This window comes from Camelus bactrianus, chromosome 4 (assembly GCF_048773025.1).
Source record: "Camelus bactrianus isolate YW-2024 breed Bactrian camel chromosome 4, ASM4877302v1, whole genome shotgun sequence".
NCBI classification, from domain to species: Eukaryota; Metazoa; Chordata; class Mammalia; order Artiodactyla; family Camelidae; genus Camelus; species Camelus bactrianus.
In genome coordinates this window covers 48,100,597-48,128,532 of record NC_133542.1, presented here as the reverse complement: position 1 = coordinate 48,128,532, position 27,936 = coordinate 48,100,597, and the positions used below count along the sequence as shown (strand labels likewise).

The 27,936-nt window shown below is 40.0% G+C and overlaps 2 protein-coding genes across 21 annotated transcripts in view; one reads left to right on the top strand and one right to left on the bottom strand.

Annotated features, from left to right (window-relative positions):
* NCBP1 (nuclear cap binding protein subunit 1) overlaps positions 1–9,501 on the bottom strand; it is a 35,123-nt gene extending 25,622 nt beyond the window's left edge. For 2 of the 3 annotated variants that reach the window (XM_074361867.1, XM_010953149.3), the window contains exons 1-4: positions 9,058–9,501; positions 3,739–3,827; positions 3,077–3,177; positions 946–1,102 (exon numbers count right to left, since the gene is read on the bottom strand). In XM_074361867.1, coding sequence (XP_074217968.1) covers positions 946–1,102; positions 3,077–3,177; positions 3,739–3,827; positions 9,058–9,091 — 381 coding nt within the window. In that variant the 5' untranslated portion in view covers positions 9,092–9,501. Of the gene's footprint in view, positions 1–945; positions 1,103–3,076; positions 3,178–3,738; positions 3,828–9,057 lie in introns of those variants that run through there. The other variant, XM_074361868.1, reaches the window with a different exon arrangement.
* Positions 9,502–9,538: 37 nt separating this feature from the next.
* Positions 9,539–27,936, top strand: part of TSTD2 (thiosulfate sulfurtransferase like domain containing 2) — a 31,340-nt gene continuing 12,942 nt past the window's right edge. For 15 of the 18 annotated variants that reach the window (XR_006724224.2, XR_006724227.2, XR_006724225.2 and 12 more), the window contains exons 1-6: positions 9,540–9,689; positions 13,035–13,247; positions 17,530–17,843; positions 19,818–19,938; positions 24,044–24,169; positions 24,971–25,076. Coding sequence is in view for 6 of the 18 variants with exons in the window: in XM_074361869.1 (XP_074217970.1) it covers positions 13,083–13,247; positions 17,530–17,843; positions 19,818–19,938; positions 24,044–24,169; positions 24,971–25,076 (832 nt within the window). In the remaining 12 variants the exon portion in view is untranslated. Of the gene's footprint in view, positions 9,690–13,034; positions 13,248–13,822; positions 13,979–17,529; positions 17,844–19,817; positions 19,939–24,043; positions 24,170–24,970; positions 25,077–27,936 lie in introns of those variants that run through there. The other 3 variants (XM_010952914.3, XM_045515223.2, XM_045515224.2) reach the window with 3 other exon arrangements.

Genomic DNA, 27,936 nt, shown 5'->3' with positions numbered 1-27,936 from the left:
ATGTAATCAACATGAACAGAGCCCAGTTACAGAACGACCACTCTGGTGCCACTGTAGAAGGTAAAGTGAAAGGCAGAGAATCCGAACACAAAAAGATCAGTGAAGAGGCTGTTAAGACAGGAGGAGGAAGGCACAAACTACACTAGAGGCCCTGGAGACAAAGGAGAAGGGACATACTGGAGAGAAATTTAGGAGGTACAACTGACAGGGCTTGGGGAGTGCTTACAGTAAGAGGGGGCAAAGGGAAGACAAAAATGAATGCTCAGGTTTCTAGATGGGCTATCCAGTAAACAGCAGCCACTGGGCGTGGGGTGGGGTGAGGGCAGAGGAAAAGAGGTATGAATAATTCATTGATTTAGGCAAGACACCTTAGGGCGATCCAGGTAGTATTTGGAACACAGGTCTGGAGATCAGGAGAAACAGATTATAGATTTGGGGCAGGGGGCAAGAGGGTCATCTAAATAAAGGTAGTTTATCAAGCTATGAGAGAGAATGAGAATGCTTCAGGAGAGCATGTTTGAAGAAAAGTGAAGTGAGGACAGAATCCTGGGAAACAAAACTGTAAGGTGCAAAGGAAGCTGACTCAGTAAAAGGAGACTGAGGAATAGAAGGTAGGAATAGAAGCAGGAGGTCCTGAAAAAACTGGTACTGCAGAAACCAAGAGATAAGAAACTAGTGTAAAGCATTACATGCTGCAGGGAGGTCAACTAGGATTAAGGGTGAAAAGAAGCCACTGGTAACGGACTTGGTAATGAGCAAGAGCAGCTGTTGTGGTGAGCGGGGAACCGTTTTTCAAGAGAAAAGATAAGTTACTGGATTGTAGCTCACCTCTCCCCTCCATCCCAAAACTAAGTCATAATATACTGGAAAAATTAAAAAACAAAACAAAACAAAACAAAAAAACCAAAAGTCCACAAAAACCAAAAAGCAAAAAAAAAAACTTACCAAATACACAGCTTCACTATAATTGTTTGCTTTCAATGATTCTTTAAGCTGACGAATCATGGCTTCTACAAATTCTCCACCAAAGTTGTAATTTCTGGCATTCAGCAGTCCAACTAAAGTTGTATAAATTGTCAGCTTCTCAGGTAACAGACGTGCACTGATTTGGGATCCAGTACAAGAAGAAGATCCCAAAACAACATTATGTTAAGTTACTGAATTTTACATTATGTAAATCTTTTATCATTTTAGTAACTTTATAAAGAACAGTATTACATTTAGCTTTGTTTTAAAAACTATTTCAGAAAAGGTATAAATGTTGAGAAGAGTTGCAGACATCACCCTCTCAATTTTTTCATTTTAATTCTAGTTAGTTAATCGAAGAGTTAAGAAAGTAAAACACTCCAGTTGTGAAGTCATCAAACTAAAATAGATATAACTAATGCTAAACCAGTTTTTCTTCCAATGTGCTTAGTGGAATCAAACAGTAGTTCTACAGAAAATGATTTCCATGGTAAAATATCTGGGAAATGCTGGGTGAAACAAGTTTCTTTAATACAGAATCATAAAGGGGGAGATAGAACATTCAATATTTCGAAACTTAGCTGAACAAATTCTGTCATGAGATCAGAATTCCACTTTGAATATTTCAACACTATTCTAGTTGCTTAGAAAAAATTCAGAACTAAAATCAGTTCCTATCAGTTAAATCGCTGATTTCTTTCCATCCCAGTTTGCTTACTCCAAGTGTGTTAATTTTCATTAAAGTTATTTCAAAAGTAGGGAAGAGGAGGGGGAGGCTATAGCTAGGTGGCAGCATGCACACTTAGCATGCACGAGGTCCTGGGTTCACTCTCCAGTTCATCTGTTAAAAAAATAAATAAATCTAATTACCACCCCCCCCAAAACACCTAAAAAATAAAATAAAATAAATTGTAAAAAGGCATCCTGCAGGGAAGATGATTACAGTAAGCTTTGGAAAAAGCAAATGTTGATCCCTAATTTAGGCAGCCTTTAGAAATGAGCTCAAAAAGAAAAGCAAGTAAGAACTCATGATCATTCAGATTCTCTTATACTTTTTGTCTTTTCCCAAGGTTCCTAGCAAGGGTGTTAGTGACAATTTAGATTTTTAAAAAATATTTGCATTGATAGTAACCATTCCCCTTCTACCTTCCCTTCCTCTCAAAGTCATGGCTTTCACCAGAGTTTAAACATAAATTTACTCCATTCTAATAAATGTTTGTTTATTAGAACAGAAGGCATCTATAGACAACTACAGCAAAATAATTTTTCTTAGTCATTTCTTAGTCTAAGGACATGTCTTCCTGGATATTAACTGGGTTCCTTTAAAAAACTGTATTCCAAATTATTTGTACTTTATGAGATGTTAAAGTGAAATCCACTGATAGTTTCAATTGGTGCATACATTTTAAAATTTCAAAATTGAGCTGTAAGCAATAAAAATAGTATTTTAAAATAATTGAAATGACAACTTAAAAGTCACCTTCATAATGAAGACTCCTTTATCCAGATGTCATAGCTACTTCTTCTCAAGGCATACAGTTTAGAGTGATCAATGTCTACCTGAGCAGCGAGGAAGTCTGTATTGCTAATTCCACTACTGGGAGACTGTTTCATGATTTCATGTGACACTTTTCCCGCTTTAATTTTGTCACAAACTAAATGCTGAAACTTGTTCTAGCTAACCTAACTCAGACAAAGATTACGCCTATTATTCCATAGCTTCAAAAGCTTCTTCAGCAGTCCAAGAAGGGCTGTAACTCAAGTGACTGGTTCTCAAACTTGTTTGATAGTACTGATTAAAAATACAAATTAAACTAATATATTTAAATGTATATGCTTAAAAGAAATCACTAAATGTGAAAGTGTCTACTTTCTCACTTAAAAGTAGTCAACTCAAATGATTCTAAGGTTCTAAGAAACAAAGAAAATGCTCAATTTTAGTCCTATTGAACTCTAAGAGTTCACCAAAGGTCATTTCATTGGACAAATTTCCTGATAGAAGGAAAGCAGATGGCATATGGAACATACACACGTCTTTTGAACATTCTCAAAGCATTTAAGAGTAGATAATACATTATTATCTGAATTCATAAATGTTTTGTATACATACACTGTACAAAGAAGCCTTAAGATCTTGCTCTTGTAGTTAGGAAGATCAGCTTCTAAAACACCAGCCAAGCCTTCTAGGTTGCTCTCCAAAGAGCAGGCACTCTGTAGAGGACAGCATATTAAGTATCTGTCAAGTACTCAGCAATCGCTGCACTGAAATTTTCTAGGTGATAATAAAAAGTTAGTTTTATATACATTAAGGCACTGTGACAGTTTAGTATAAATCAATTCAGATTGCCATTGTTTAGAAATCCATGAAAAAGAGAATGAATGAAATTTAAAAAGCAATCTAAGATAGCATAAGTATTAGGAATGGGAGGACATCATGGGCTCTATCTGACTTCTCTAATTCTCTCACTATATGACTCTGGGCAAATTACCTCAAGTATCCAGGACTTGTTTGGTTCTTCATTTTTAAATTAAGTGGACTATTCCCTAAGGTCTCTTTTAAGAATCACAGTCCAAGAAAACTACTAAAAACAGTCAATTCTCAATTATCTTCATTTCAAGGGTTTTAATACGCATTTACTTTGGGATATAGATGCATGGAAATAAATCTTTGCCTAAAACTTAGATCATCAAGTTTTTAGATGCAGAAATTAACCAAGTACAGTCAACTACAACCCCATGCCCATCGCATTCTGCGCCTCTTTTCGTGCATACCTTTTCTCCTACTTTGCATATTAAAGATTCCAAATGATCTTCGGTTTCATTTGCATCAGATGTCTTTCTCCTTTTGTGAGGCTGTCCCCCTGTTTCAACAATGTATTAAAGTAAACATTATACAATGAATCTGTTGTCAAAAATTTTATTTAACTGTTTTGATGCTATGATCTCTTTTCTACCAGAAGCCCTACTATTTACACATGGCAGAAGCTCTTAACTGATCCTCCACTTCTCAGACTAGGCTAGAGGAACCAACAGTCTCCATACCCAGGGACACTATAATAACTCCAGGAGGCATTATTTACGTTAAATTTTGTGGGAATGGTGCCCCATGGAGCTATGCAATGCAGCAGCCCTGTCTGTTTCTGTGGACAGGTAGGAAAGGTGCCCACAACACACTCAACACCAGCAGTCAGAGGACTCCTGTCACACTCAGGTACGGCTACACCCATTCTTTAAACCTGAGTTATTTATTTATCCTCAGTTGCTTGCTCCTAAAACCTGCAAGTGCCAGTAGTACTCATTATTCTAATAATGAAAATTATTATGTGAACTGATGAAATATGGGTACAAAACCAAGTTGAATGCTTTGAAAAGATTTGACTGAGGGGAGCTTTTGTTAAAAAAAAAGAAAGGTGTGAAGAGGAAAATATCAAAAGATGGGAAAGGAAGCATAAAACATGAGGATTCCCCACTAGTTTTATGAGTGTCTGAGCTCTTGGCTCTTCAGTTAATAGTTTTGGTTCCATAGACAATGCAGCACTAGAGTCTAGTTTACCCCAAACAGTGGGAATTACAATCAGCAGGCAGACTCAAAGAAAAGCCCCACTCACTATATCAAATAATTGGTAGGGGAAAGTATATGTTTTACAGTTCCCTGCTTTAACTGGCTCTTGATTCTGTACTTTACAGATCCTATTATGTTCAAAAACTATCATTCAAAGAATCGTACAAACAAAAACTATCATTCTGAAATCATTACCAATCATCTGTCTTTTTGGTTGCTAAAGAATTCAAGTTGAATGAAGCTGTGCTACAAATCAACTTTAAGCACTGAACTGTGTACTGTTCAGTCTTACTCTTACTATTTTGTTTAAAACCTTAATACAACCACCTTACATCCGTTTGTGTAATAACATAAGGCTGAAAAAAAATCAACTAGTAACATGATTTTGTGGCTACACACAATGTTGGCTAGTCTCCCAACATAAATCAATTTTTGACTTCCACCAATTAGATTTTTAGGACAACATGTGGTCAAAGAAACAATCATCTGTAACTGTGCTGGGGCTCTGTATTAATAATGAACATTTGCAGATATAGGGTTACCCAGGAACAAGTTATATATATTTTCAATCTTCTCCAGACTTGTATACCCAAAGGAACTGAACCATTTTTCATAGTTCATAATCACTTGCCACTGGAACATTTGGCTTGAAAAATACAAAGATTTTCATAAAACACAGCACTTGGCTATTCTAATCTTGGGGTGTCAAAAGTTTTTCCAATGTCTGAAAGGATCTTCAGGTTCCTACCACCTGAACGTAAGCTGAATAAAACTATTACTATCCAGACAGGATCAGACAAAGTATTACAAAAGGCTACAGGGCAAAGCACTGTGCACTTTAACTTCCCAACCCCTTAGTCATCATTAAGATCTAGTTTAAATAACCACCAAATACAGTTTTGAAGGGATAATGACATAAAAAATAAAACACGCATACAGCACGACAGCTGAGATGTATTCCTGGAGATATCTGTCTGTGTAAAATATGGACATGTGTGGTATAGTGGATCAGTGACCTTGATTCTCAAGTATACATTAAATCTGTTACAAGATTTCTTATAAAGTTTCCACTATCGGAAGAGCCAAATTCAACACAAAGGACTTGAAAAAATTGCACGTTTGATGAAATGTTTACATAAGCTGTCAGCCAGCATATTAAAATAGCCTTCTCCAAGAGCAGTGCTTCTCCAAACTGGGTGGGATTCTGCCCCTCAGCAGACACTTGGCAATCTCCGGAGACATTTTCAGTTGTCACCACTGGGAGAGTGTCAATGGCATCCAGTGGGCAGAGACCAGGGATTCTGCTAAACATACTACACTACACAGAACAACTCCCAACAACAAACAATAATCCAGCGCAAAATGGCAGTAGTGTTGATGCTGAAACTCTGTTCTAGGAAGCAGAACATATTAAATGTTCTTCAAAACCAGATTCCAGGAAGGTTGGGAAAATGCAGATGCTAAAAAACTAGAATGAGGACAGCTTTTTGTTTTGTTTTGTTTTAAATCCTTAACCAGTGCCCCCTTTTTTCTGGCACATCTTCTTTGCCAACCATTTATCCCACATCCCACCTCCACAGCCTCCCTAAATTAACTATCCAGCTGGCTTGTTCCCAGATCAGTTTGGAATCATACCCAATCTTAAAAGCAACCCTCACTAGGCCTTCTGTATGCATGGTAAGAAGAAAATAATGCTATGGGGAGAGAAGGTAGGATTTCTGCAGAAAACCTAGAAAATACAAGTTTATAGTCCTATCTTTCAACAGCAACCCCCCCCCCCCGCCCCCTTCTCTTTTCTTCCTAGTTGACTACATGTCTGGAGAACTGGAAGAGACAGAAAGCATTAAGGAGTAATTGATGCCCCATTCTCACTTAACAGTTTAGAGAATATAAAGGAGGGGGGTGGCTACAGACACAATGTGAACTCATGCACAGTAACAGGATACTGAACTCAAGAGAAGGTGGCGAAAAACATGGGAAAATAGAATAAAATACTTTAATTATGAATAAAATTTTGAGAATTAGCTGCTTTCACCTACCCTCAAGAAAACATATCTATGGTAGCTCTCAAAACAAGAACAGATTTTATACTAAGATGTAACTATGTATAAGTCTTTCAATATAAATTAAAGTTATACATTGCCACTTCATTCTAAAACTCTTGGCTAGTATAGAAGAAAGAAGTAAATCTCTATTAAAACCCATCTGAAAGGATCTTAATACACCAAATAATTCTTTCCCCTATAAAGTGATCCTAATTCTATACGGACACATTGTACTAAATCTTACATCTTTATATAGAATTAGATGTACAATTAGACCCACAAAGTGGAAACAAAACCCAACTCTGAAAAAGAGAACGTAACAACAAAAAAACAACTACAACAAGGTAAAAGAGGAAAGTACAGTGATTCTGCAGATATAAAGAAGTAAACATCACTTCTGAAATAAGCTATATTCTTGTCAAAGTAACAAATCCCTTCACTTCTATACATTTTATGTTTTCTATAGTTAAGTAACAAAACAGTCACATTACCTAAAAAAGGTAAGGACCTAATTCTAACTAGCTTAAAAGAGACTAACATGGGGTTTTGACTAAATTATGGACAATCTAAATAACTTCTTAAAAGGACAAAACAATGTTTTGAACAGCTATTGCATGCATATCCAAAATAACTGAAAAGCTTCAGAGACATTCTTAAAAAGATTCTAAGAAATGAGTTAAAGTCAACACTGGACCAGTATCCACACACATTCATTTCCATTTAGGACTCTGCTGTCCTTGTCTATAAACTAACCTCTAGGTGAACTGCATTGGTACAGTCTCCTAACGTGTCTCCATGGATTCTGGATATTCTAGTTTCAACAGAGATACAATTTTAAAATCTCCCTCATGGGCTGATCCTCTGCTACCTCGCTGATCTTATCTCCTACAACTCTCCCCCTTACTTCACTATAGCAACATTTGCTGTTCTGTGAAGATGGCAGGGATATTATAGCCTTAAAGCCTTTGGTTCCCATTGCTTACACTACTGCTTTCCCTCACGTAGCCATCTGGTTTACTTCCTCACCTGCAGGTCTTTGATTAGATGCCCTTCTCAGTCAGGCCTTCCCTGACTAACCAATATAAAACAGCAACTTCTCCCCCACAGAAGCCTCAACCCTCTTTGCCCAATTTTTCTCCATATAGCACTTATCACCATATGATAAACTATATTTACTTGATTTTTTTTCTGCCTGTAAAAGGAAGTTTGCAACTTTATATTATCCACTGCTATATTGCCAGTAGTTAGAACTATGCCTGGCATGGTTAAAAATCTCGAATAAATTATTACATCTAGTCAAGCATATGAAAAGTCATGGCAGCCAGCGACTGATAAGAGCTGACAATAATCCAGAAATGCTCAGATGCATCTATTTCATTACAACAATAATAATTCAGCCTATTTTAAAAGAGTCTTCTATAGTATTTATCACCTTTTAGGCATCAACAGGTCATAAAATACACATCATCAGGAGCATTAGTTACACGTGTTACCTCACTTAACCCTCACAAAACAAAGAGTTACCTATTGTTACTTCTACATTACAGACTAAGGTTTAAATAAGTGATATAACCTGGGCAAGATCACAAAGTAAATGGCAGAGTCTAGCTTTGAACTTAAGCCCTCTGATTCCAAAATTTGACCTCTTAACCACTACACTCTTACCAAAGAATAAAACACTTAAATATTAATAACAGAATTACTCTTAGTTTTTCTTTTTTCGAATGTGTGTTCTTGACTGATTTTTGTAAATGTAAACATCTTTTCCTACTTTTAACTAACAAAATTATTCTTGGTTTTTATGATGGCAACTCCATAGTCCCCATGAACGCAACCATCCAAATGTAGATGGGAATCCCTGATTGAAATTTTTAAGGGCTCTCCAGTTAGTCTTCGGGCACTCCTTACACAAGCGAAATACGCTTACGGCCAGTTTAATGTATCATAACAACCTATGAACATCTGTTTATTAGAGACCTTTCGGGTGTGGATAAAAAACCAATTTCTTTCCCCGCCGCTTGAAAGAGGGCAAAACAACGGAAGACCGGTGCAGGGGCAGCGCTCAGACTCCGATTCTGATCTTTTAACTTCCGAGAGCCCATTTTAGGTGCAGTCTGAGGGTCAAAACGAGACACTGGGACGAGTGGGTCCCTGTCACTGTCCCTAAGAGGCTGCAGCACAGACACAGGTGTACTTCCCTGCTCGGCGGTGCAAAGGGCCAAATCTTGAAGAGTCCTCAGAGACAAGGGGTCCACCAGGCCTCCCCTCGGCCGACGACTAAAGGAGGTAGGGCGGGGGAATGCAGGAGCTTCTCAGAGGTCGCCCAGCCACACTCCACTGTGCCACTCGCCTTTCCTCTGCGGCTCCCCGAACGCTCCCGGGCGGAAGCGCTTCCCGTCCCTTCGCTCGAGACCCGAAGACCAAGGGAGCCAAACGTCGGCCTCACCTGGGCGCGGCCTCGCGGGCCGAACCCAGGGCACTCACCATCGTTCTCGTCGCTGTGCCGCCGCCGTGACATGCCGCACGCCGGCGCGCCGCCGAGCAGAGACGCCGGGCGGGAAGCAGAGCAGGAACCGTCGGTCCGCCGGCCGGCGCGAGGAAAGCCGCGAGGCGCGCGGAGCGGCCGGCGCGCAGGCGCACTCGCTCGCGACGGCTCCCGGAAGCGCTAGGGAGAGAGGCGGGCCGGGTGGGCTCAGCGGGTTCGGATCCGGGAGAGCCAGCGTCTGGAAGCTCACCAGGCCGCGGGTGTCTGGTCTGCACGCAACCGCCCCTTCGAGCTGCCTCAGCCTCTTCGCCGCTTCCTTCGCCCGCCTTCGCTGGAAGTCCTTCCGGGCCACGCGGAGAGCACCGCCTCTTTAGTCGGCCAGAGCCGTGCCTGCAGGCCGGCGGTCAGGAAGGGACGCTCTAGTCCCCGCCTCCACTTCAGACCCTCTCTCCAGGCCTCTCGGTGGTTTTCCCGGCGGCCCTTTCGCTAACGGCCTAGACTTCCGGAGCGACGTGAGGTCCCTACGTAAACATCAGGCCGGGGCTGGACGCTCCAGGCCAGTGAGCGGCAACAACTGCTAGGCGGAGACCGTCCTGTGAAGAAAGATCCAAGAAAGGATCGGGACCGGCGGGTACGTGGTCATCTTTCTCCCACTTTCGGGCCTTTGCCTGCTCGGGAGAGCTGGGCGGAGAGATTGGCCCAGGCCTGGCGCGGGGCCCGGGTGGGAGGCGCCGCCGCTCCAGTAGCTCTGAGAACCGAGACCCTCCCTAGCGTGAGCCTGCTCCTCCGGCGTTACCCCTCTGGCCGTCTTTTGACCTCCCGTCCCTCTGAGTTGTTGTTTAGGAAGGGACGGGTGATTGTTCTAATTATGTTTTCAGTGGTTTTTGGATACCTTTATACTATGTGAATATCCCCTGGCACTGACATCTCTGATGAACACCACGTCTTATCTAACTGCCTTGTCCATGGTCATCTGAAATTTCACACGTCTGAAATGGAACTCTTGATTTACTCTGCTGGCCTAACTTATTCCTTCTTCAGTCTTACCTATTTCAGTAAATGGCACCATCCATCCAATTGCTTAATCGAAAAATGTAGGTAGGAGTCATTCTTGGGTCCTTTTCTTTCATTCCTACCTATCTATTGGTAAACTGTACACTCTGACTTTCTTCCTGTACCGCTAGTTAACTCAAGCTCGATCTCGCTTTAGAAATTTATACTATTTCCTTTGCCTAAGATCTCAGCTTCTAAGTCTGCTTGGATGGCTGCTTATCATTTAGGTCTCAGCTCAAACATCAGGCCCTTAGTGAAGCCTTCACTGGGCACCCAGTCACTTTTTTATTTAATTCCACAAATACTGTGTTTATTATGTGCCAGGCAGTGTTCTAGATGCTGAGGATGCAGAGGTGAACAAAGGAAAACCCCTGCTTTCTCAGTGCTGGTGACTCATTCAGGAATGGTCAAACAGTGCAGTCAGAGGTAGTGAGCAAATGGAGGAGTGGGAGAAGATGAGATGAAGGAGGTGATGGGAGGGGCTTTGTAAGGACCTTGGACCTTATCCTAATATGATGAGAAGCCTTTGGAGGTTGATCTGACTTAATTTATTAATAGTTACCTCTCTGGCTCCTACAGGAGGAGGGCAGTTAGGCATTTGCAATAATTTAGTCAAGAAATAATGGTGGCTTACATGTCCATCCATAATGGATGGATAGACAAATTGTGGTATATCCATACAGTAAAATACTGCTCAGCAATAAAAATGAATAAACCTGCATCAGCATGGATGAATCTCAAAATAATTATGCTGAGTAAAAGAAGCCAGAGAAAAAAAGTGCACACTGTATTACTCCATTTGTGTAAATGTTTAAAAAATGCAAACATCTAGTAGGGAAGGGGGCGAGGAGAGATTACAGGGGGCACCAGATGCTTTTGGGAGTTATGGATATATTATTGTCTTTGTGATGATGGTTTCATGGGTGTGTACATATGTGAAAACATAACAAATTGTACACTTAAAAGAAACTGGTGGCTTGTACAGGGTTGGTAGTAAAGGTGATGCAGTGTGGTCTGTTGTGATTGTATTTCAAAAAACAGAGTTGACAGGATTTTTAATAGTCTGAAAGAATAAGGAGAGAAGAATCCCAAAGTTTTCTGTCTGAGTAACAGGAAGAATGGAATCATTGTTTACTGAGGTAAGGAAGACTGAAGAAGAGCAAGTTAGAGTTGGGTTTTAACGGTTGCATTTGAACAGCCTGTTAGCCCTCCAGCTGAAGCTCTCCACGGGAGTTGCTTATGTGAACTTGGAGTTCAGAGGAATGGCCCAGCCTGGAGATATAAATTTGGAGTCATTTAGTGTATAGTGCTCTAAACATAAAAAGTCCTTTATTTATGATTATTTCCCTTTTTTATTTTTTCATGGAAGCTTCAAATATTTACAAGAAGTAGAGGAAATTATATAATGAACCCTTCTGTGCTATATCAGCCAGCTTCAGCCATTACCAACTAATGGGCTACAATATAATATAGTTTCACGTATATTATCTCCCCTTGCCCAACTATTCTAGTAAATATAGTTTGTAAGTCCTGGGGGCTAGATGAAGATCACCTCAAAGGTGATTGTAGATAGAGCAATTGAACACTTAAAGGCTGGGGTGATAAGGAGGATCCCCACCAAAGGAAACAGAGAAGCAGCAGCTCTTATCACTGATATTTTCATTTCTTTTATTTGTTTATTTATTTGGTGTCTCTTCTCTTACAACATAAGCTTCAAGAGAACAAGGAGCTTATGTTTCATTAAGACCTGTATCCACAGCACTATTTTTTCTGCCAGGCACATAGCAAAGTCTCCATACATAATAGTTAAGAATATATAAAGTGAGCACTGAAAGAGGATTTAGAGTAAGGGGAGATCATTTTGGGGTGGTGTGAAAGGCATGTGTGGAGACCCCAAGCAGGGCTTGTCTGTGGAACTAAGTGAAGTCCACTGTGGCCAGAATAGTATATGTGAGGGAGAGTGTTGTCTTAGGTGAGCCTGGAATGGTAGGGGACTCTGTATGTGCCGAACCATGCCTGTTCCTTTCCATTCCTCACTACAGTCCTTCAAGGTAGAGACTGCCACCATGTTTTACAGATCTAGGAATTAGAACTCAAAGAAATTAAATATCTTGTCTGGGTTCACATACTTGGACCCAGCTGCTCCACAATCCAAAGCTCAGGCTTTCCCCAGTCTTTCATGTTGCCTCTTCACATTTGTCACTTACAATATTTGCTTTACTAAAGAAAGAATGTAGTATATTGGTTGTACTGTGTCCATTTTGACAAGATTTGGCCACAGTAACAATTTGTGTATTTCCGTATATTGTATATTGTATATTTCTTCTGGCTCATTAAAATAGGAGCTCTCTTGGTAGTTATTTCTTCTAAGGAAGGGAATTTGCACAGCTCGAAAATTAGGCGACAAAAAAGAGCAAAGTGTTTATAATTGAAGGCACTAACACACAGCTTGGTTAATCTTGATTGTATGTGGTGCTTTTTTCAGTATCATTGCATGGTTTGCCCTCTAATTCAGGTTTCTGCTCAGATTCTTCTGCCTTTACCTACTGACTTTACCTTTGAGTTTTAAAGAGCCCCTCAGTCACTTTGACTCCTTACCTTGCATATTTGTCTTAATAGCCCTTTTTACCATCTGACTTTTTTTTTTCAAGCAATTTATTCATTTGTTTACCTTCTGTCTCTCCCCACTGGAAAGTAAGTAGAGATTTTTTCCTGTTTCATTCACTTCTGTATCTCCTGTGTTTAGAACAGTGCCTGGCATAGGGTTGGTGCTAAAAAAATATTTCTTGGATGAATGAGTAAATGAATGGATATACTAGGCTACTGGGCCCATATTCATTTTGCAGGATTGATTAGCTTCAAGTTTACTTAAGTAGTAATCAAAGACTTGGGCATTGTTGTTTTTCCCTTGCTTACTTCCTAGGAGATAGTTCACTGACAGGAATCTGTCCCACTGCTGCAACCAAACCAGATGCCTTCTTCCACTGCACCAGACCAAGGAGATGACCTGGAGGCCTGTGTTTTAAGATTTTCTGACCTGGATTTGAAAGACTCAAGTCTTATCAATCCCAGTAACAGTCTCAAAGCAGAACTAGATGTCAGTACAAAGAAGAAATACTCATTTGCAAAGAAAAAGGTAAAATTGCTGTTGACGTTTCAGGATCATATAGGCGCAGTTAATGTAGGTACATCTAGAAGTAGCTCATCACGGTTGTCCTCCAGGGAGTGGAGGGCTCATGAGACACTAGGCTGCTGCCATATTCAAGGTAAGCTCTAGTCAGGGCCATTAACTAGTGATCTTAGTTCAGTGCCGGCAAAGGGGAATCACAGGCAAGGTGTGACTCTGGAACACTGGACTACTTGAGGACAGATCCTAGACAGATGGGCTGGATTCCTTTTCCCACCTAGCGTTATGGGAAGAATCCCAGAAACCCAGGAGACCTAGTCATAAGGAGAACAGACAGGTGTTAGGGCACCTGCTATCTAAGACTCCTGATCTGGTCTAGCTGGCAGGGCTGTTGGTTGAGAGAAAGGGCAGAGCAGCCCAGAATGCTGCAAGCTTACCGAGGAGGGTTGGGATTGGGTTTCAGTGGGGTGGTATTGATGCTGCTCTTCTGTGCCTTTTATTCTGTTTTCAGAGATCATTGACTAGACCCTCCTCCTGCTGAAGCTCAGAGGGAGGAAAATGACTGAGGGAATGCAATTGAGACTTAGTTTTCTTACCTCTAGCCTGTTGTCCCTCTTTTGCAAAGACATCTTATGCTGGCTCCATGTCAATGAAGAATAGATGTCTCTGCTTATGACTTCTTCTCAACTACCCTTCTGCCTTCATCTCATGCAGATTTCCTTGAAAATGAAACCCAAAGGGTACAGAAAGTTTTTTTAAAATGTTATTTTGCAGTAATTTCAAACTTATAGAAAGGTTGCCAGCATTACCCCAAAGAGTTATGGGGGTACAGTACAGAGGATGCCCATACTCATTTGGCCAGAAGCTTCATTCATGTTTCATCAGTTGTCTCAAGTGGCTTTTATAGATCCACTCTAAGGTCACATGTTACATTGAGTTGTCATGTCTCTCGTAAGTCTTCAGTCTGGACCACTTTCTCTTTTTTTCCCTGAAATCATGACCATGACATTTTTGAAGATTATAGATGAGTTACTGTGTAGAATGTATCTCAGTTTGATTTTCACCTATGTTTCCTTATGATTAGATTCAAGTTACGCTTTTGTTAACAAGACTGCCTGCCCCACAAGGGAGGCTGTGTTCATCTGGCCACTTTCTGTGAGAGCGTTCACAGTGCCAATTTATCCTATTACTGGTGATGTTAATTTTGGTTAGTTGATTAAAGAAGTGTCTATCAGATTTCTTTGCTATAAAATTACCCTTTTTTCCCTTTCAATTAATCAGTATTTGGTGTGGGGAAGCTTTGAGACTATGTAAATGTCCTATTCCTCAACCAAGTTTCATCTACTAGTTTTAGATCCATTGACATTACTTTGCTGAATTATTAATGTGATGGTTGCTAAATGGTAATTTTTTTTTAAACTTTATTTTTATTTCATTTTTTGATGGAGGAGGGATTTAGTTTTTTTTTTTTTAAATGGAGTTACTGGGGATTGAACCCAGGACTTGTGCATGCTAAGCATGTGCTCTACCACTGAGCTATACCCTCCCCCTAAAATGGTAATTTTCTAATTGCTTCATTGCTCCTAGATTTCTTACTTGGAATTTTTCTGTAAGGAAGAGCTTTCTTTCCTCCCAATTTATTTGTATCAGTGTGTCCTTAAGAATTCCATCTACTCAATGGGTTATAACCTGTTATCATTTATTTTGATGCTGAGATTATCACACATTTGTCTGGGAGCCCCTTCAAGCTAGTATCTCTCTGTGTCTTTGTGACTTGCCTGCATCATTCTTTGAGCATTTCCTTACTTTCTGACTCAACAGGATGTTTCAGGGTCATCTTGTATTTTCCCCATCCCATTGCTGGAGTCAGACATTTCTTCAAGGAGCCCTGGTTCTTTCTTAATGGAGAATTGTCGAAAACCAAAACCTGGGGGCTCAGTGATCTCATTGCTGCTAAGGTGTTGCTTTTCCCAGGACCTCTAGTGGACAGAGCTAGGAATATATATAGATGAATACACACCTGTATGTATCATACATACACTTTTAAATTTACTTTTATATCAATACAAATCAGATGAGTTCATACCAATGTCTTCAGTTCCACTCCAACATCACAAGGTTTATTTTAACTGTCTGCTTTTCGTATTTATAAGTCCCGTATTTGGTGAAGTTTGGTGGAAAACCTAGCTCCCTTTAGTCCCAGTATATTTACTTATTTGCTTATTATTCCCCTGTATGCAGTCTTCCCACCCTGCCAAGTTGCCTCCCTTACCAGAGCCTGCTTTCCCCAAATAGGCATCACCCACCTTCTTGGCTCTGGCCTGCTTCTCTCTTCTTGAACAGACCCTACATGGACTTCAACTGCTGCTGGGTCCTCAATGCCTTATTGATGATGCCCTACAAGACCTGTGGCAGGCCACATGCACACTGAGCCTCCCATCTCCCTCAGGCCTGCCTGATGGCTTTTTGACAAAGGAAGAAAGGTGGAAAGAAGGGAAAAAAATCAGATTTTATATAGTATTTCTTTAAAGACCATAAATTTTTAAGACCTCAATGATAATGAGGCCTTGGATGCATACATTTACATTTATGTATGAACTAATAACCATAGTAACTATTGCTATACAGTAATTGTCAATTGAAATAACCTGTGTAATACTCAGCCTGTTACTTATAAAAAGTGTTTTCCTTCTGAGTACCAGCAGTTAGAGGACAAGATTTGAAGTTCTAAGTTTAATACAGAGAAGCACTTAAGTTGGCATACATGCCATCTCTCCCTCTCTCTGTCTCTTTCTTTTTTCCTTTTTTTCCTTTTTCTTTTTTTTTTGGCCTATACAGAAGGATTAACTGCAGGAGAGGCAAAAAAAAAAAAATGTCCTCCAGTGTAATTTCAGGCAACCCCATCCTGCTTCAATCTGAGATAGTCCAGATCCGGTTGTGTACAGATTAAGGAAGATCCAAAAGTGATGCTCCATATTTAAAACTGTTATTCTTCAGAGAGCCCAATTTTGGATGCTTTACAATAGTCTTCAGATGCACTAAGAAAATTGTTTAAAATGTATATATATATTTATAAAAATACCTTCCTTCCCATTAGACCAGGAGGGAACATACTCTGAGAGGCTGATAATCATAGATCCCATTTAACTTCCATTTATACATCAAAAAACACCATAAACAAAGTTGAAAAACAAATGACAAGCTGGGAAACAAATCTGGATAACTACTCAACAAAAGGTCACTGAAACCACTTACAAATCAGTAAGAAAATGTAAATGCTACAATAGAATAATAGGCAACAGATGGGAACAAGCAAGTTAAAAAAGAACATAGAATCAATGTGAAAAAATACTCAACCTTACTACTAGTCAAAGATATGCAAGTAAAAACAGGATATTTCTTTTGCCATTTAGTTGGGTCAGTATTAAAAATATTGACTATAAAAATTTAAATACTGATACAACTTAATGCTGTGGATAAAATGGAACCCTCATGCATTGTTGGTGAGTGTATGAATTGGTACAATTTTTCAGATAATCACTACTTATCACAGTTTAAAATTTTATGCTTCTTCACCTCTAAAATTTTCTTCTAAATATTTATTCTAAGTAGATAGTTAAAGAAATATAGAAAGATGTATGCATGGAATGCTCATTCACCATTGCTTATAACTGCAAATATTGGAAAGAAAAAAGCTCATTAGTTGAGAATTGGTTAAAAAAATTATGATGCGTCCATAATTTTCTCTTCTGTTTAAATTTTTTTTTTTAACAATAAGCCTAAATCCTTTTTGTAGTAACAGTAAAGTTATCATCCAAAAACCGAATCAGAACATTTTGGTACATTTCTTTCCGGTCTTTTTCAGTGTACGTTTTAATGTAGTTGAGATTACATTGTATAAGCAAATTTTATCCAGTTGTTTTCATTTAACATTATATCAAATATTTTTCCATGTAATTTAAAACTGGCTGCTTAATATATTCCATAGTAAGTATACTCCATAACTTCCTTGACCATTTCTTTTTTGGAAATGACTGATAAAGTTATTTGTAGTGTTTTACTAATATTTGCCTAAAATTCAAATCCTTTTCTTAAGAACAGTCCCTAAAATTTTTAAAATTGAAGTATAAAGCTTATTAATAAAACTCTCACTCTCTCAGGAAGTTCTTCTATAGAATAGTAGGACATAACACTATAAACTCCCATGGGAAGATAAGGGATTTCACTGAGACTTTCATTAGCTTTAAACCTAAGGTTATTTAACAGTGACATATTTATAATGTAATTGCAGGCATTTGCCCTTTTTGTCAAAACTAAAGAAGTTCCAGCACCTCCTTTTGAATGTAAAGAGAAATGGTGGAAATGCTGTCAGCAGCTGTTCATGAGCCAGACCAGCATCCATAGACATGTGGCAACACAGCATGCTGATGAGATTTGCCATGAGACTGCTTCTGTTTTAAAGCAGCTGGCTGTAACATTGAGCACCTCAAAGAGTCTTAAGTCTGCAGACAAAAGGAACCCTCTAAAAGAGGACCTTACTCACAACCATGAAGTGTCTGCTTGGCTTCCTGATACAAGCTGCTTTAGCCCTGATGAGCTGATAAGGTAAGAATTTCACTCACTGTCTTTTGTTCAATTTTTAAAATAGTTTTCTAGTCACAGTCGGATACCACCACCCATCTACTAAAATGGCAAATCCTTAAGGTACAGAATTTCTTACCACCTAAGCTAGGCCGATAAACATGTTCTGTGTGTAATAGAAGACACAGCTAGGCGGTAGCACATACCCACACAGCTGGCAGTGTTCGCTAGGCTTCTTGGAAGCCATCCTACATCTTCTCTTCTCGAGGGAGAGGTAAAGAATAGAAAATTATATTATTTTCTGTTATTATCTTCTACAGAGAAATTGGAAGGCCCAGAAATGTTAATAATTCCTCTACCCTGAATAATGTCAGAACTTAAAAAGGGGTTTTTGTTACCAAATATGGTTTCCTGAGCTGAGTATGCGTTAGAAAGGGTGTTAACTTTTAGACCTGAGGCACAGGATTAGAAATTTAGATCTGCCTTTGAAAAACTCACTAAATCATAATATTACATAATTCTAGAGGACAGATTTCTGATTTTAAGCAATTCCAGAACTATTTGGTGAATAGAATATGCCCAAATTTGATAAACTTTTGACACTAGTATTAGGCCAAGTTCCCTTGTTGATCAGAAAGAAGAGAAAGTGAGAAAGAGAATTAAACTTGGAGTCAGACTTGAGCTAGTCACTAAAATTCTCTGTACCTATATATCCTCGCCTCTGAAACTGGAATAATAACGTCTGCTCTGCATACCTGCATTATTGCCATATGAATGATGCAAAATGATGATGGTAAGAGCGCTCGTGAACTATGAAGTGCTATACAAATGTGGTCGCTTCGTTTCTGCATGGCCCTGCTTTCTAGTTAGAACAACAAAGAAAAGGATACATGAAACATTTAGCAAATGGTATGAGACAGGCTATGTAATTATCACTTAAAATTGTATGGTTCAGACAATAATTTGTTACAGGAATTTAGAGAAAGGAAAACAGATAGGCTCTAAAACAGACAAGAAGGTTTCAGAGGAGACTAGGCCCTGAAATCTGCAGAAGGCACTGATGGGAGAGTCACAGATTCCAGAGCTGGATGGGACCTTAATTATCATCTATTAGATCATTCTCTAAAATACGTTCTGTACAACACTAGCTCTGGAGGATGCTATCAGGTACTGAAAAAAGGTACTAAAGACAAGTAAGTTTGGGAAGGACTAGGCTAAAACGTTCTTTATTGTAGGACTGCTCAGGGTGAGCCTTCAATAGATGAAGGGCTTTTACTGCGACTCTCGGAGGGAGGTGTTTTCTTTGGATTTCTTGAACATGCGATTTCATAGAACAGCTTCAGAGCACATTTTGAGAAATGCAGTTTATTTTAGTCCTCCGGTTTTACAGATGAGGAAATGAAGGCTCAGGGATGATCGGATACCCACCCAGGTCCCATGACTAGTTAAAGTCAGCAGAGTGCAGTAGAAAGAGTATGGGTTCTAGTGTCAGAAGATTGGTGTTTGAGTCCTGTCACTTTGTAGCTGTCTCACCTGAGGTGAATTGGCCCCAGTTTACTCAGCTATAAAATGGGGATAATGATAATCTGTCTGATGGTAAGAGGGTTACATGAAAAAATGGAAGTGAAAATTTTTTGTACAGAGAGAGATTCCAAACAGATACTGCCTTGTCTTACAGGAAAAGCCAGAATGGACTCATTTCCAGCTGTCGTGTGGAAAAGGTCATATCCTGTCCCATGGATGTGACAATTAAATGAGGAATCAAGTAAACTCACTTTTTATAAAGGAAGAAGTTCAGTGCAGTTATTGTCTTCTTTAGAGCAAATACAGACGGCAGTTGCTTCTCATTTCAGGAGAAGAATGATAGCTGGGGGCACAGGCAGGCATGAGCTGCTCCATTAAGCCTTCCTTCTGATGTGCCTGGATATCTTTTATGAATTGTGGCCTCCTTATGCCAGAGACTCAGATGCTCTTTCCCTGTGGTTTTCTGTTTTATAGTGGCCAGGGCAGCGATGAAGGGGAGGTGCTGCTTTATTACTGCTACTGTGACCTGGAGGATCCTGACCGGATCTGTGCCTGGCAGACAGCTCTGTGTCAGCTCCTGCACCTCACAGGCAAGGTGACAGCTTCTCCCACACCCCATCCTTCACTGGGCTCATCTTGCCTCCAACTTGGATTGCAGAGGCTGTGCTTGTTACAAAAAGGATTTGCTGTTGGGTTCTTAGAAATTAGCGAAATCCTGCTAGGCATTGAAGTAGAATACTAAAGTAGCTATTAACATGATATTTTTAAAGAATACTTAATGGCATAGACCAGGGGTCAGCAAACTTTTTCTTAAAGAGCCATACAGTAAAATTTTAGGCTTTGCACAAAAAGTACATGGTGTTGTAACATGAAAACTGCCATAGACGGTATGTAAAAGAATGGGTATGGCCATGTTCCAGTAAAACTGTAAGCAAAAGCAGGCACAATTTGCTGACCCCTTACACAGGGAAATGGTCTTAATATATTAACTGGAAAGACATTTTACAGAAGTACACATGTAGGTGTGACTTCCAGTTGCTTCTTAATTTTCCTAGAACATGTCAGCATCTTTTACCATTTTGTGGTGTTGACCTTTGCTATTTCCTTTCCTTGAATGCTTTTTCCCTAGATCCTCACATGGCTCATTCCTCACTTCAGATCTCTCCTCAGATGTTACCTCCTCAGAATTCTAATCTGAAGTGTAGTTCTCTTTCCAAACTTGATCACTTTCTCTACCCTCTGCTCAAAGAATTTCAGAGTTTACTACTATTGGAGAGTATAATCTTTGTTTAAATTGTTATAGTCTGTCTCCCTTGTAGAATATAAGCTTCATGGGGACAGGAACTTTGTCTTAATTGATGTATTGTCAGTGCTAGAACAGGGCTTAGTACATAGCAGACAGTAATTTTGTTTAGAGAATGTTGAATGAAAGAATGAGTATGGGTTTGTAACAAAACCACCAGTGTCTGTGTAAAAAGATGGAGCATATCAAAATGTTAGTGACTATCAAAATGTTAGTCATGATTATCTCTACATGATAGTATTGTGGATGGTTTTAATTTTCTTGTTTTTTAAAAAATATCTTTGATGATTTTATATATAGTATATATGTACATACACTTATGTGTATATTATATATTTTACAAATTTGAATCAAAAGGAAGTGAACTAGATTCCCTCTGAGATCCCCTCTGGTCATGATACTACACTGTCTTATGCCTAATCTTTCCCACACGTGCCCCAGGTTTTAGTTTCCTGAGGCAGTCATTCGCTCAGTCAGTGTATTTTTCATACTCATGTTTTCTTATGGATAGTGACTGAAAGCTTCATTTGCCTCATCCAGTTCATTACCAAGTTGTGTCATTTCTACCTCTAAACTGTCTCTCGTCTCTGTTCAACTTCTGTCCCCCACTTCAGATCAAGCCTCATCCTCTCTTAACTAGTTTATTTCACTAGCTTCCAGACTACTCTCCCTTCTTCCATCCTTGCCCACATTTAATCATTCTCCACACAGTAGCCAGAGTGATCTTAAAAGGTAAATGAAACCATCCCCCTCCATTCTCACAGTCTTTCAGTGGCAATCCAGTACATTTAGAGCAAAACCCAAAATGTGCCCTTAGGTTCCTGCATGATACGGACCCTTCCGCCTTTCTCGCTTATCTGATACCACTCTCTACTCGTTACACTCCAGCAAGACAGTCTTTCAGTTTCTTGGAGCCCACAAAGTTCTTTTTGTGCCTTTGGGCCTTTTTACAAGAAAAGTCTCTTTAAAGAACTCTCCCACACCCACTGTGTTTCTCTTGTTTAATTTTCACTCAATTTTCAGTTCTCAATTTTGATGACACTCCCTCAAAAACATCTTTCCTGACCTTTAAATTTTTTAAAATATATTCTTTCATTGCATCATACAGTTATTTTTCATAGCACTTGTCAGTTTGCAACTTTTATCTTAATATTTGTGACCTTCACCAGTCTGTAAGCTTCAAAAGGGCAAAAACTATATATTTTTTAACCAATATAGCCCCAATTCCTAGCATAATTGCTGGTGCATTGTAAAAAAAAAATTAGTAAACATTTCTGGTCTATATACATTTCTTATTGTCTCTGTTTAGAGAACACCTTGAAAAATGGATATTCTCACGGTAAACCTAAGCATACAAAATAGGAAAATCAGTCTCTTGGTTTGGGGCAGATTTTTATTCTTGGCCCAGCCCAAGAGATGAACTAGTAGTGAGGGTCTCTACCCACAAGGTGGCAGCACCTGCCTGGATCTTAGCTCTGAATTCTAAGGCTGCTGCCATACATGCCAAGTTTTCAAGTTTTGTGTTGGTAGATTTGGCAGAATACTGGCACTTAGGGAAAGAGGAGAACTTGAAAATTCTAGAATTGTGGAAAGGAGCTCTGATCCCTTTTCTATAAATTGCTTACTGCCTCAAGAAATTTGAGGGGATGTGTTAGAGGCTTTGGAAAGGAAAAATGACAAGATTTAGACCCAGTAAGATCTGGTCTGGAATCCCAGATCTACCACCTACCAACTCTGTGCCCTCGGGCAAGTTACTTGATTTCACTTAGCTTCTGTTTCCTTTTCTGTCAAATGGGAATTGTGATACCTACCTTTCAGGATTATAATGTAAAGCTCCTGTCTCATAGTAGGTGCTCACTAAATCCTAAGTGTCCATCTTTGTCTCTGAGGTCTAAGGCTTTCCTCACCCAGGAGCTACTTTAAACGATTCAACTGAAGCATCCATGAACAGGAATTGAAAGTCTAGTGCATGAGTTTAGAGATTGCTCTGCCCCAGCTATTTAGGGAGTGGGTGTGCTTGTCTTTTGTTTGGGTTCTGAGATTAAAATAACATAGGAAAGAATCTTCTGGACTACCCAAAAGACAGTTATACAGACGTATGTACCTCTCCATCATATTTGCCCCAGTCAGAGACAGTTTTAGGGTAAATTTCCTAACCATTATACTGGGTCAGCTCTATTTTTCTATGTTGTCCCTTAAAAAAAAATACAAGTCGGTAATAGGTACAGTACCCTGTACAGCAGAGATGGCATGTGCCTCCTGCTTTCCTCTCCTAGCCCAGAACAGGCTTCACTAGACTGCACTCCTCTTTCTCAAGGAGCCTGATGTGATTCAGAATGCTCATCCTGGAGCTCCGGACAGCCACCACTACTGAGTCGGCCCTGGCCTGTGAAATAAATCCCATTTATGTCCATGTCCTAAAGAACTGAATCAAGTGAGGCAACAAATGAAGTATCTTCTCTAGGCCCTAATAAAGGGGGAGTCTTTAAAATTTTTCAAATTCTAATGCACTGGTAAGCATCTTTTTGTCTAGAACTTTTCTCTAGAAAGTTCAGCTCTGTCTAAAGGTGATCTATCTTTAAACTTATCTGAAGGATTCTGTAGTACCAGAAGAAGTAACAGGCCCCCTGGAACACTGCCTCTTAAGGCAGTGGCCTTAACCCAGGCTTTAATGTCCCTTACCAGTGAAGCATTTCAAGGAGAGTAGAGGGTTTGAGAAGGCAAAAAGCCTCAGATTTGGATACACCTTCATTTGTTCAACAAACAGGTATTAAATGCCTACTATGTTGCAATTACTACTCTCAGCACTGATTATGCAACAGTGAACAAAACAGACACAGACTCCTGGAATTTGTATTCCAGTGCGTGGGTCTGCAGTGGTGGGCTTCCCCCCCGAACACTGCAGAGATGTCCTCACGTGCATTCCCAGCCCTCAGATGCGCTCTGTGCGGTAGGACTTGGATAATAGCGCCTCAGCAGTGTTTCTCATTGTTGGTTCTTTTTTACCTCTGTTTTATCAAGATGAGGAAATTGAGATTCAGAGAAGAGAATTAGTTTTCTCAAGACCACTTGGCAAGTAAGTGGCAAAGCTGAATTTTGATCCTTAATCTGCTGACCTCGATTTAGGTTAAGCTTTAGCCACTGGACAGCTAGAGCTCCAGAGAAAATGGGCCTTTCTGCTTGTTTTAGTCATTTCACTCTCTCGTTCAGCAGATGTTAACTGAGTACCTTGTCTGAACTGTGGGCAGTGCCATTTTAGAGAACTACAGTATCTTTGTGTGGTAACACTGCTTTTCTTGTTAAACTCATTGACACATATGGGCCTGCTCTGCCCTGGGAAGACTTGAACCAAGCTAAGAACAGACTGCATTCCCTTTCTCTCGTCATCTTGTCTCAGGTTCGGATTGCTACAGAAGGAATCAATGGGACCGTGGGTGGAAGCAAATTGGCCACCAGGCTCTATGTGGAAGTCATGCTTTCTTGCCCGTTGTTTAAGAATTACCTGTGTAAGGACGATTTTAAGGTAAGAAAATTGAAAATAAAATGGATCTAGAGCCATTGCTTCTGCTTCAGTGCCTCTTCCTGTTCTCGGTTATGAAGAGGGTCCATGTAGAGAAAGAAGTAGGCAGTGCTGGATGGAACACCCTGTCCCCACTAGCTTACCAGGCCATGTGGTGGAAGGAGCAGGCTCGTCTCAGTTCGTCTACCAAGTGGCTATGCGATCTTGGGCCTCAGGCTCCCTTTCTATGGGATAAGGACACTACAGTTTACACTCTCTAAACCCTGAAACGTAGCTGTGTTTGCTCACTTGAGAGACACCTGGCTATTTCAGGGGATCACTAGTATTTAGTAAACCTGATGTCATCAGATCAGCACTTCACACCACACGGGGAACAGAGCTGTTGCTCTCACAGCGCAGCTGCTTTGTTGGAGTGACTTTATGCTTGAGCATTAAAGGTGATGGAGGTGGTGGGAAGTACCTTGCTAGTGTTAGTACTGTTGATATGAAAAGAAAGCTCATGGCTCCAGAACAAAAGCTGGGATGTAATCTTATGTGTTGAAATTGCTCAGTGGTGTTTCACTTTTAAATCCTTATTGCTATAGAAACACCTTTTCAATGTTAACACTTCTGCACATGGTAGATATGCAACAAATAAGTGCCAGATATAAGATTTATGTCTTTTGTAATAATAGGGTAGCTGAAATATTAAGAAACCTCAAATAAGGAACAACTGTTTCAATGGGAAAAGGGAGTTAGATAACTTAATAAATATACCTGGAGATGAGAGAGAGATTGTATTCTGTTTTGTTTCTCATTGGCTAGACCAGCAGAGGAGGAGCTTGCTGTTTTCCAGAATTGCGTGTTGGTGTATTTGAAGAAATTGTACCCATGGGGATCAGTCCTAATAAGCTCTCCTATAAGAAGTCTGGTATGCTTGCTTTTAGAAGAAACATTTTGTTTTTCTTCATAGGGACGAATCTTAATATATGTTGAGACAAGTGTGAAACTGGACACACTGATCTGTAAAAGTTGTGATAAGTCCTCTCTTTAAAATGGCTGTGGGGTGGCTACACTTGGGTCATTCAGTCTTTAAATTGGTTCTTCTCTTTGGTGCTCTGGGGATTGAAGACTCACTGCTCAGAATGACCTGGCTTAGTTATTCTTCTTGGTGATGGTTTGGCAAGAAGTTGTTTTCTCTTTCCAAAGATAGCAATTTGGGGAGAGTATAATTATTGCTTGTAAGTAGTTCATCAACTGAATAACCAGGCTTTTCGCTACAGAAGCAAGTGGCTTTCAACACCAAAGCAGTTTGTTTGCAGGTGCTGTAGAAAGTTCTCTCTCCCCCTCCCTCATGGTTAACATAGATGGTTGTAAGATTTGTTTGACCAGGTGTTTTTGTTTTTGTTTTACTTTTTACAATAAAAATTTTCAAACATTAAAAAAAGTAGAGAAGACAGTAAACTCCCAAGTACCTCTCCAGCCTTCAGCAATTACAGATTCATGGCCAGCTTTCATCTACACTCGTCCCCTTTCCCCATCCTGGATTATTTAGAAGGGAATCCCAGTGTCATGTCATTTCATTCATAACTATTTTAGTAGATATCTCTAAAAGATATTTTGAAAAAGTAAGTAATTATAAAAGCATTATATCTAAAACATTTTAACACAAATTCCTTAATATTATTAAATATCCAGTCGGTGCTTAAAATTGCCAGTTATAATTTTTTAAATTTGTTTCTATCAGGATTCAAGAGAGGCCCACTCATTGTGATTGATCACTGTCTCTTTAAGTCCCTGTTAACCTAGAGATTCACCTCCATCTTTTATTTCCCTTGCAATTTTTTTCTTTTTTCTTTTTTTTTGGGGGGAGGGGTGGATCTGTTTATATTTAATGGAGGTACTGGGAATTGAACCCAGGACCTCATGCTGCTAAGCTTATGCACTACCACTGAGCTATACCCACCCCCTCCTCAATTTGTTTTTTTGAAGGAATTGGATCATTTTGCCTGTAGCATTTCCCACAATCAGGGTAATGCTGATTGCATCTCCATGGGATGTTCCTCTGTCCTCTGTGTTTCCTATGAATTACAGTTAGATTTATAATAGTGCTGTCTAATAGGAATATCACGTGAGCCACAATGGAATTTTACATTTTCTAGTAGCCACATTTTAAAAAGCAAAAGGAAACGAATGAAATTAACTTCAGTAATATGCTTTATTTAATGCGATATAGCCAAAATATTATTTCATCTTATATTCAATGTAAAATATTATTAATGAGATATTTTACTGGGTTTTTGTTTGTTTTGGGGTTCTTTTTGTATTTCAAGTCCTTGAAATCCTGTATCTATGTCACCCTCATTACTAGCATATCTCAAGCCACATTTGAAGTGCCTGTTAGCCGCATGTGACTGGTGGTACTTTAATAGACAGCTCAGATCTAGAGACTTGATCAGGTTCAGGTTTGATTTCCTTTTTTCTTTCTTTCTTTCTTCCCTCAAGACTACTTCATAGGTAGTATTGTCTTCTTTCATCAGGAAGCACAAAGGTCTGGCTGACTCTGTGTCATTTTTTAATATGTAAATATTTAAAAGGTGGCTAAGAGTTAAACCAGAGGAAAATGAGAGTAAGATACAAGCATCTGGGAAAAGAGACTCATGTATGAGGAGAGAGGGGCCACAGAGGGCCGTGTTTGCTTAGTGTCCCTACCTTTGCAGGAGGCAGGAGGACCACAGGCAGCTCTTCTTGGTGCTACAGGACATTGCTCTGGACATCAGGGGAGGGTGGGCTCCAGGTAGGGCTATGCTGCTTTCATTTGAGCCAGGTTGTTTGAAGGCACCTCATTTAAGCACGTCCATATGAGTCACTGTCTGCTCAGGCCCCCACAGGCCAGGAGAGCAGCCCCGGTCACAGCAGCAGCAGGCACGTCCCCGCGGCTCCCTGTGAGTAGAAGTCTTAGCAGATGTCCATGCTTCTCTCAGTTTTGAACCTCCCTTTCCACCCCACTGTTTTGGTGAGCATGGAATTATGTGACAGTAACCTATATAGAATCTGGCCTCGTTACATTCTCCCTGCAGTCCTAGGTTGGGCAGGTAAGAATCCAGATCCCTTGGCCATGCTCTGGGTCTCTGGCCCCATCTGGCTCCCAGCAGTTTCAGGTGGTTGTCAGGATTCACCCGTGAGTGGAATGAGGCTCCTTTGGTGCTGTCAGGCTCTGTCACGAGTGGTGACTGAAGTAACAGAGCCCCCACCTGTGAGGTGTGTTCTCTCCACTGCAAAATTCACCAAAGTTCCTCACAATCCCTGGGATGTCTGGACCCCTAAAGACACAGGACTGTTTCTATCCTGGAGAGTTGAGAAGGCGTAGGGCCCCACAGACAGGTTCTTTCCTTTTAGTCTCCTTGTATTCCACTTATCTTCATCTCCTTTCTCTCCTTCTTCTAGCTTTCATCCTCTTCTCTCTCACATTTCATTCCGGCTGTCAACCCCTCCCACCATTCTCTCATTTACTCATGCACACAAACTTAGACACATTCTTCTTACCCTTTTCTGTATTTTTAAAAAACTTATTCCAACATTATTCCATAACCTCATGCTCACGCCTGCCTACACCAAGGTTCTTAGCCTTAGGCTTGGGCTTGACCTTGGTATAGACGTTTATAAAGCCTACAGTCAAGCATATGTATGCCCAGGCTCCTCCGTGTACAGGAGCAATAGAACACTGGCTGTAACGTGGATCAGCAAACCCACGTGACAGTTCATATCCCTACTGTCTGGCTTTTATTATT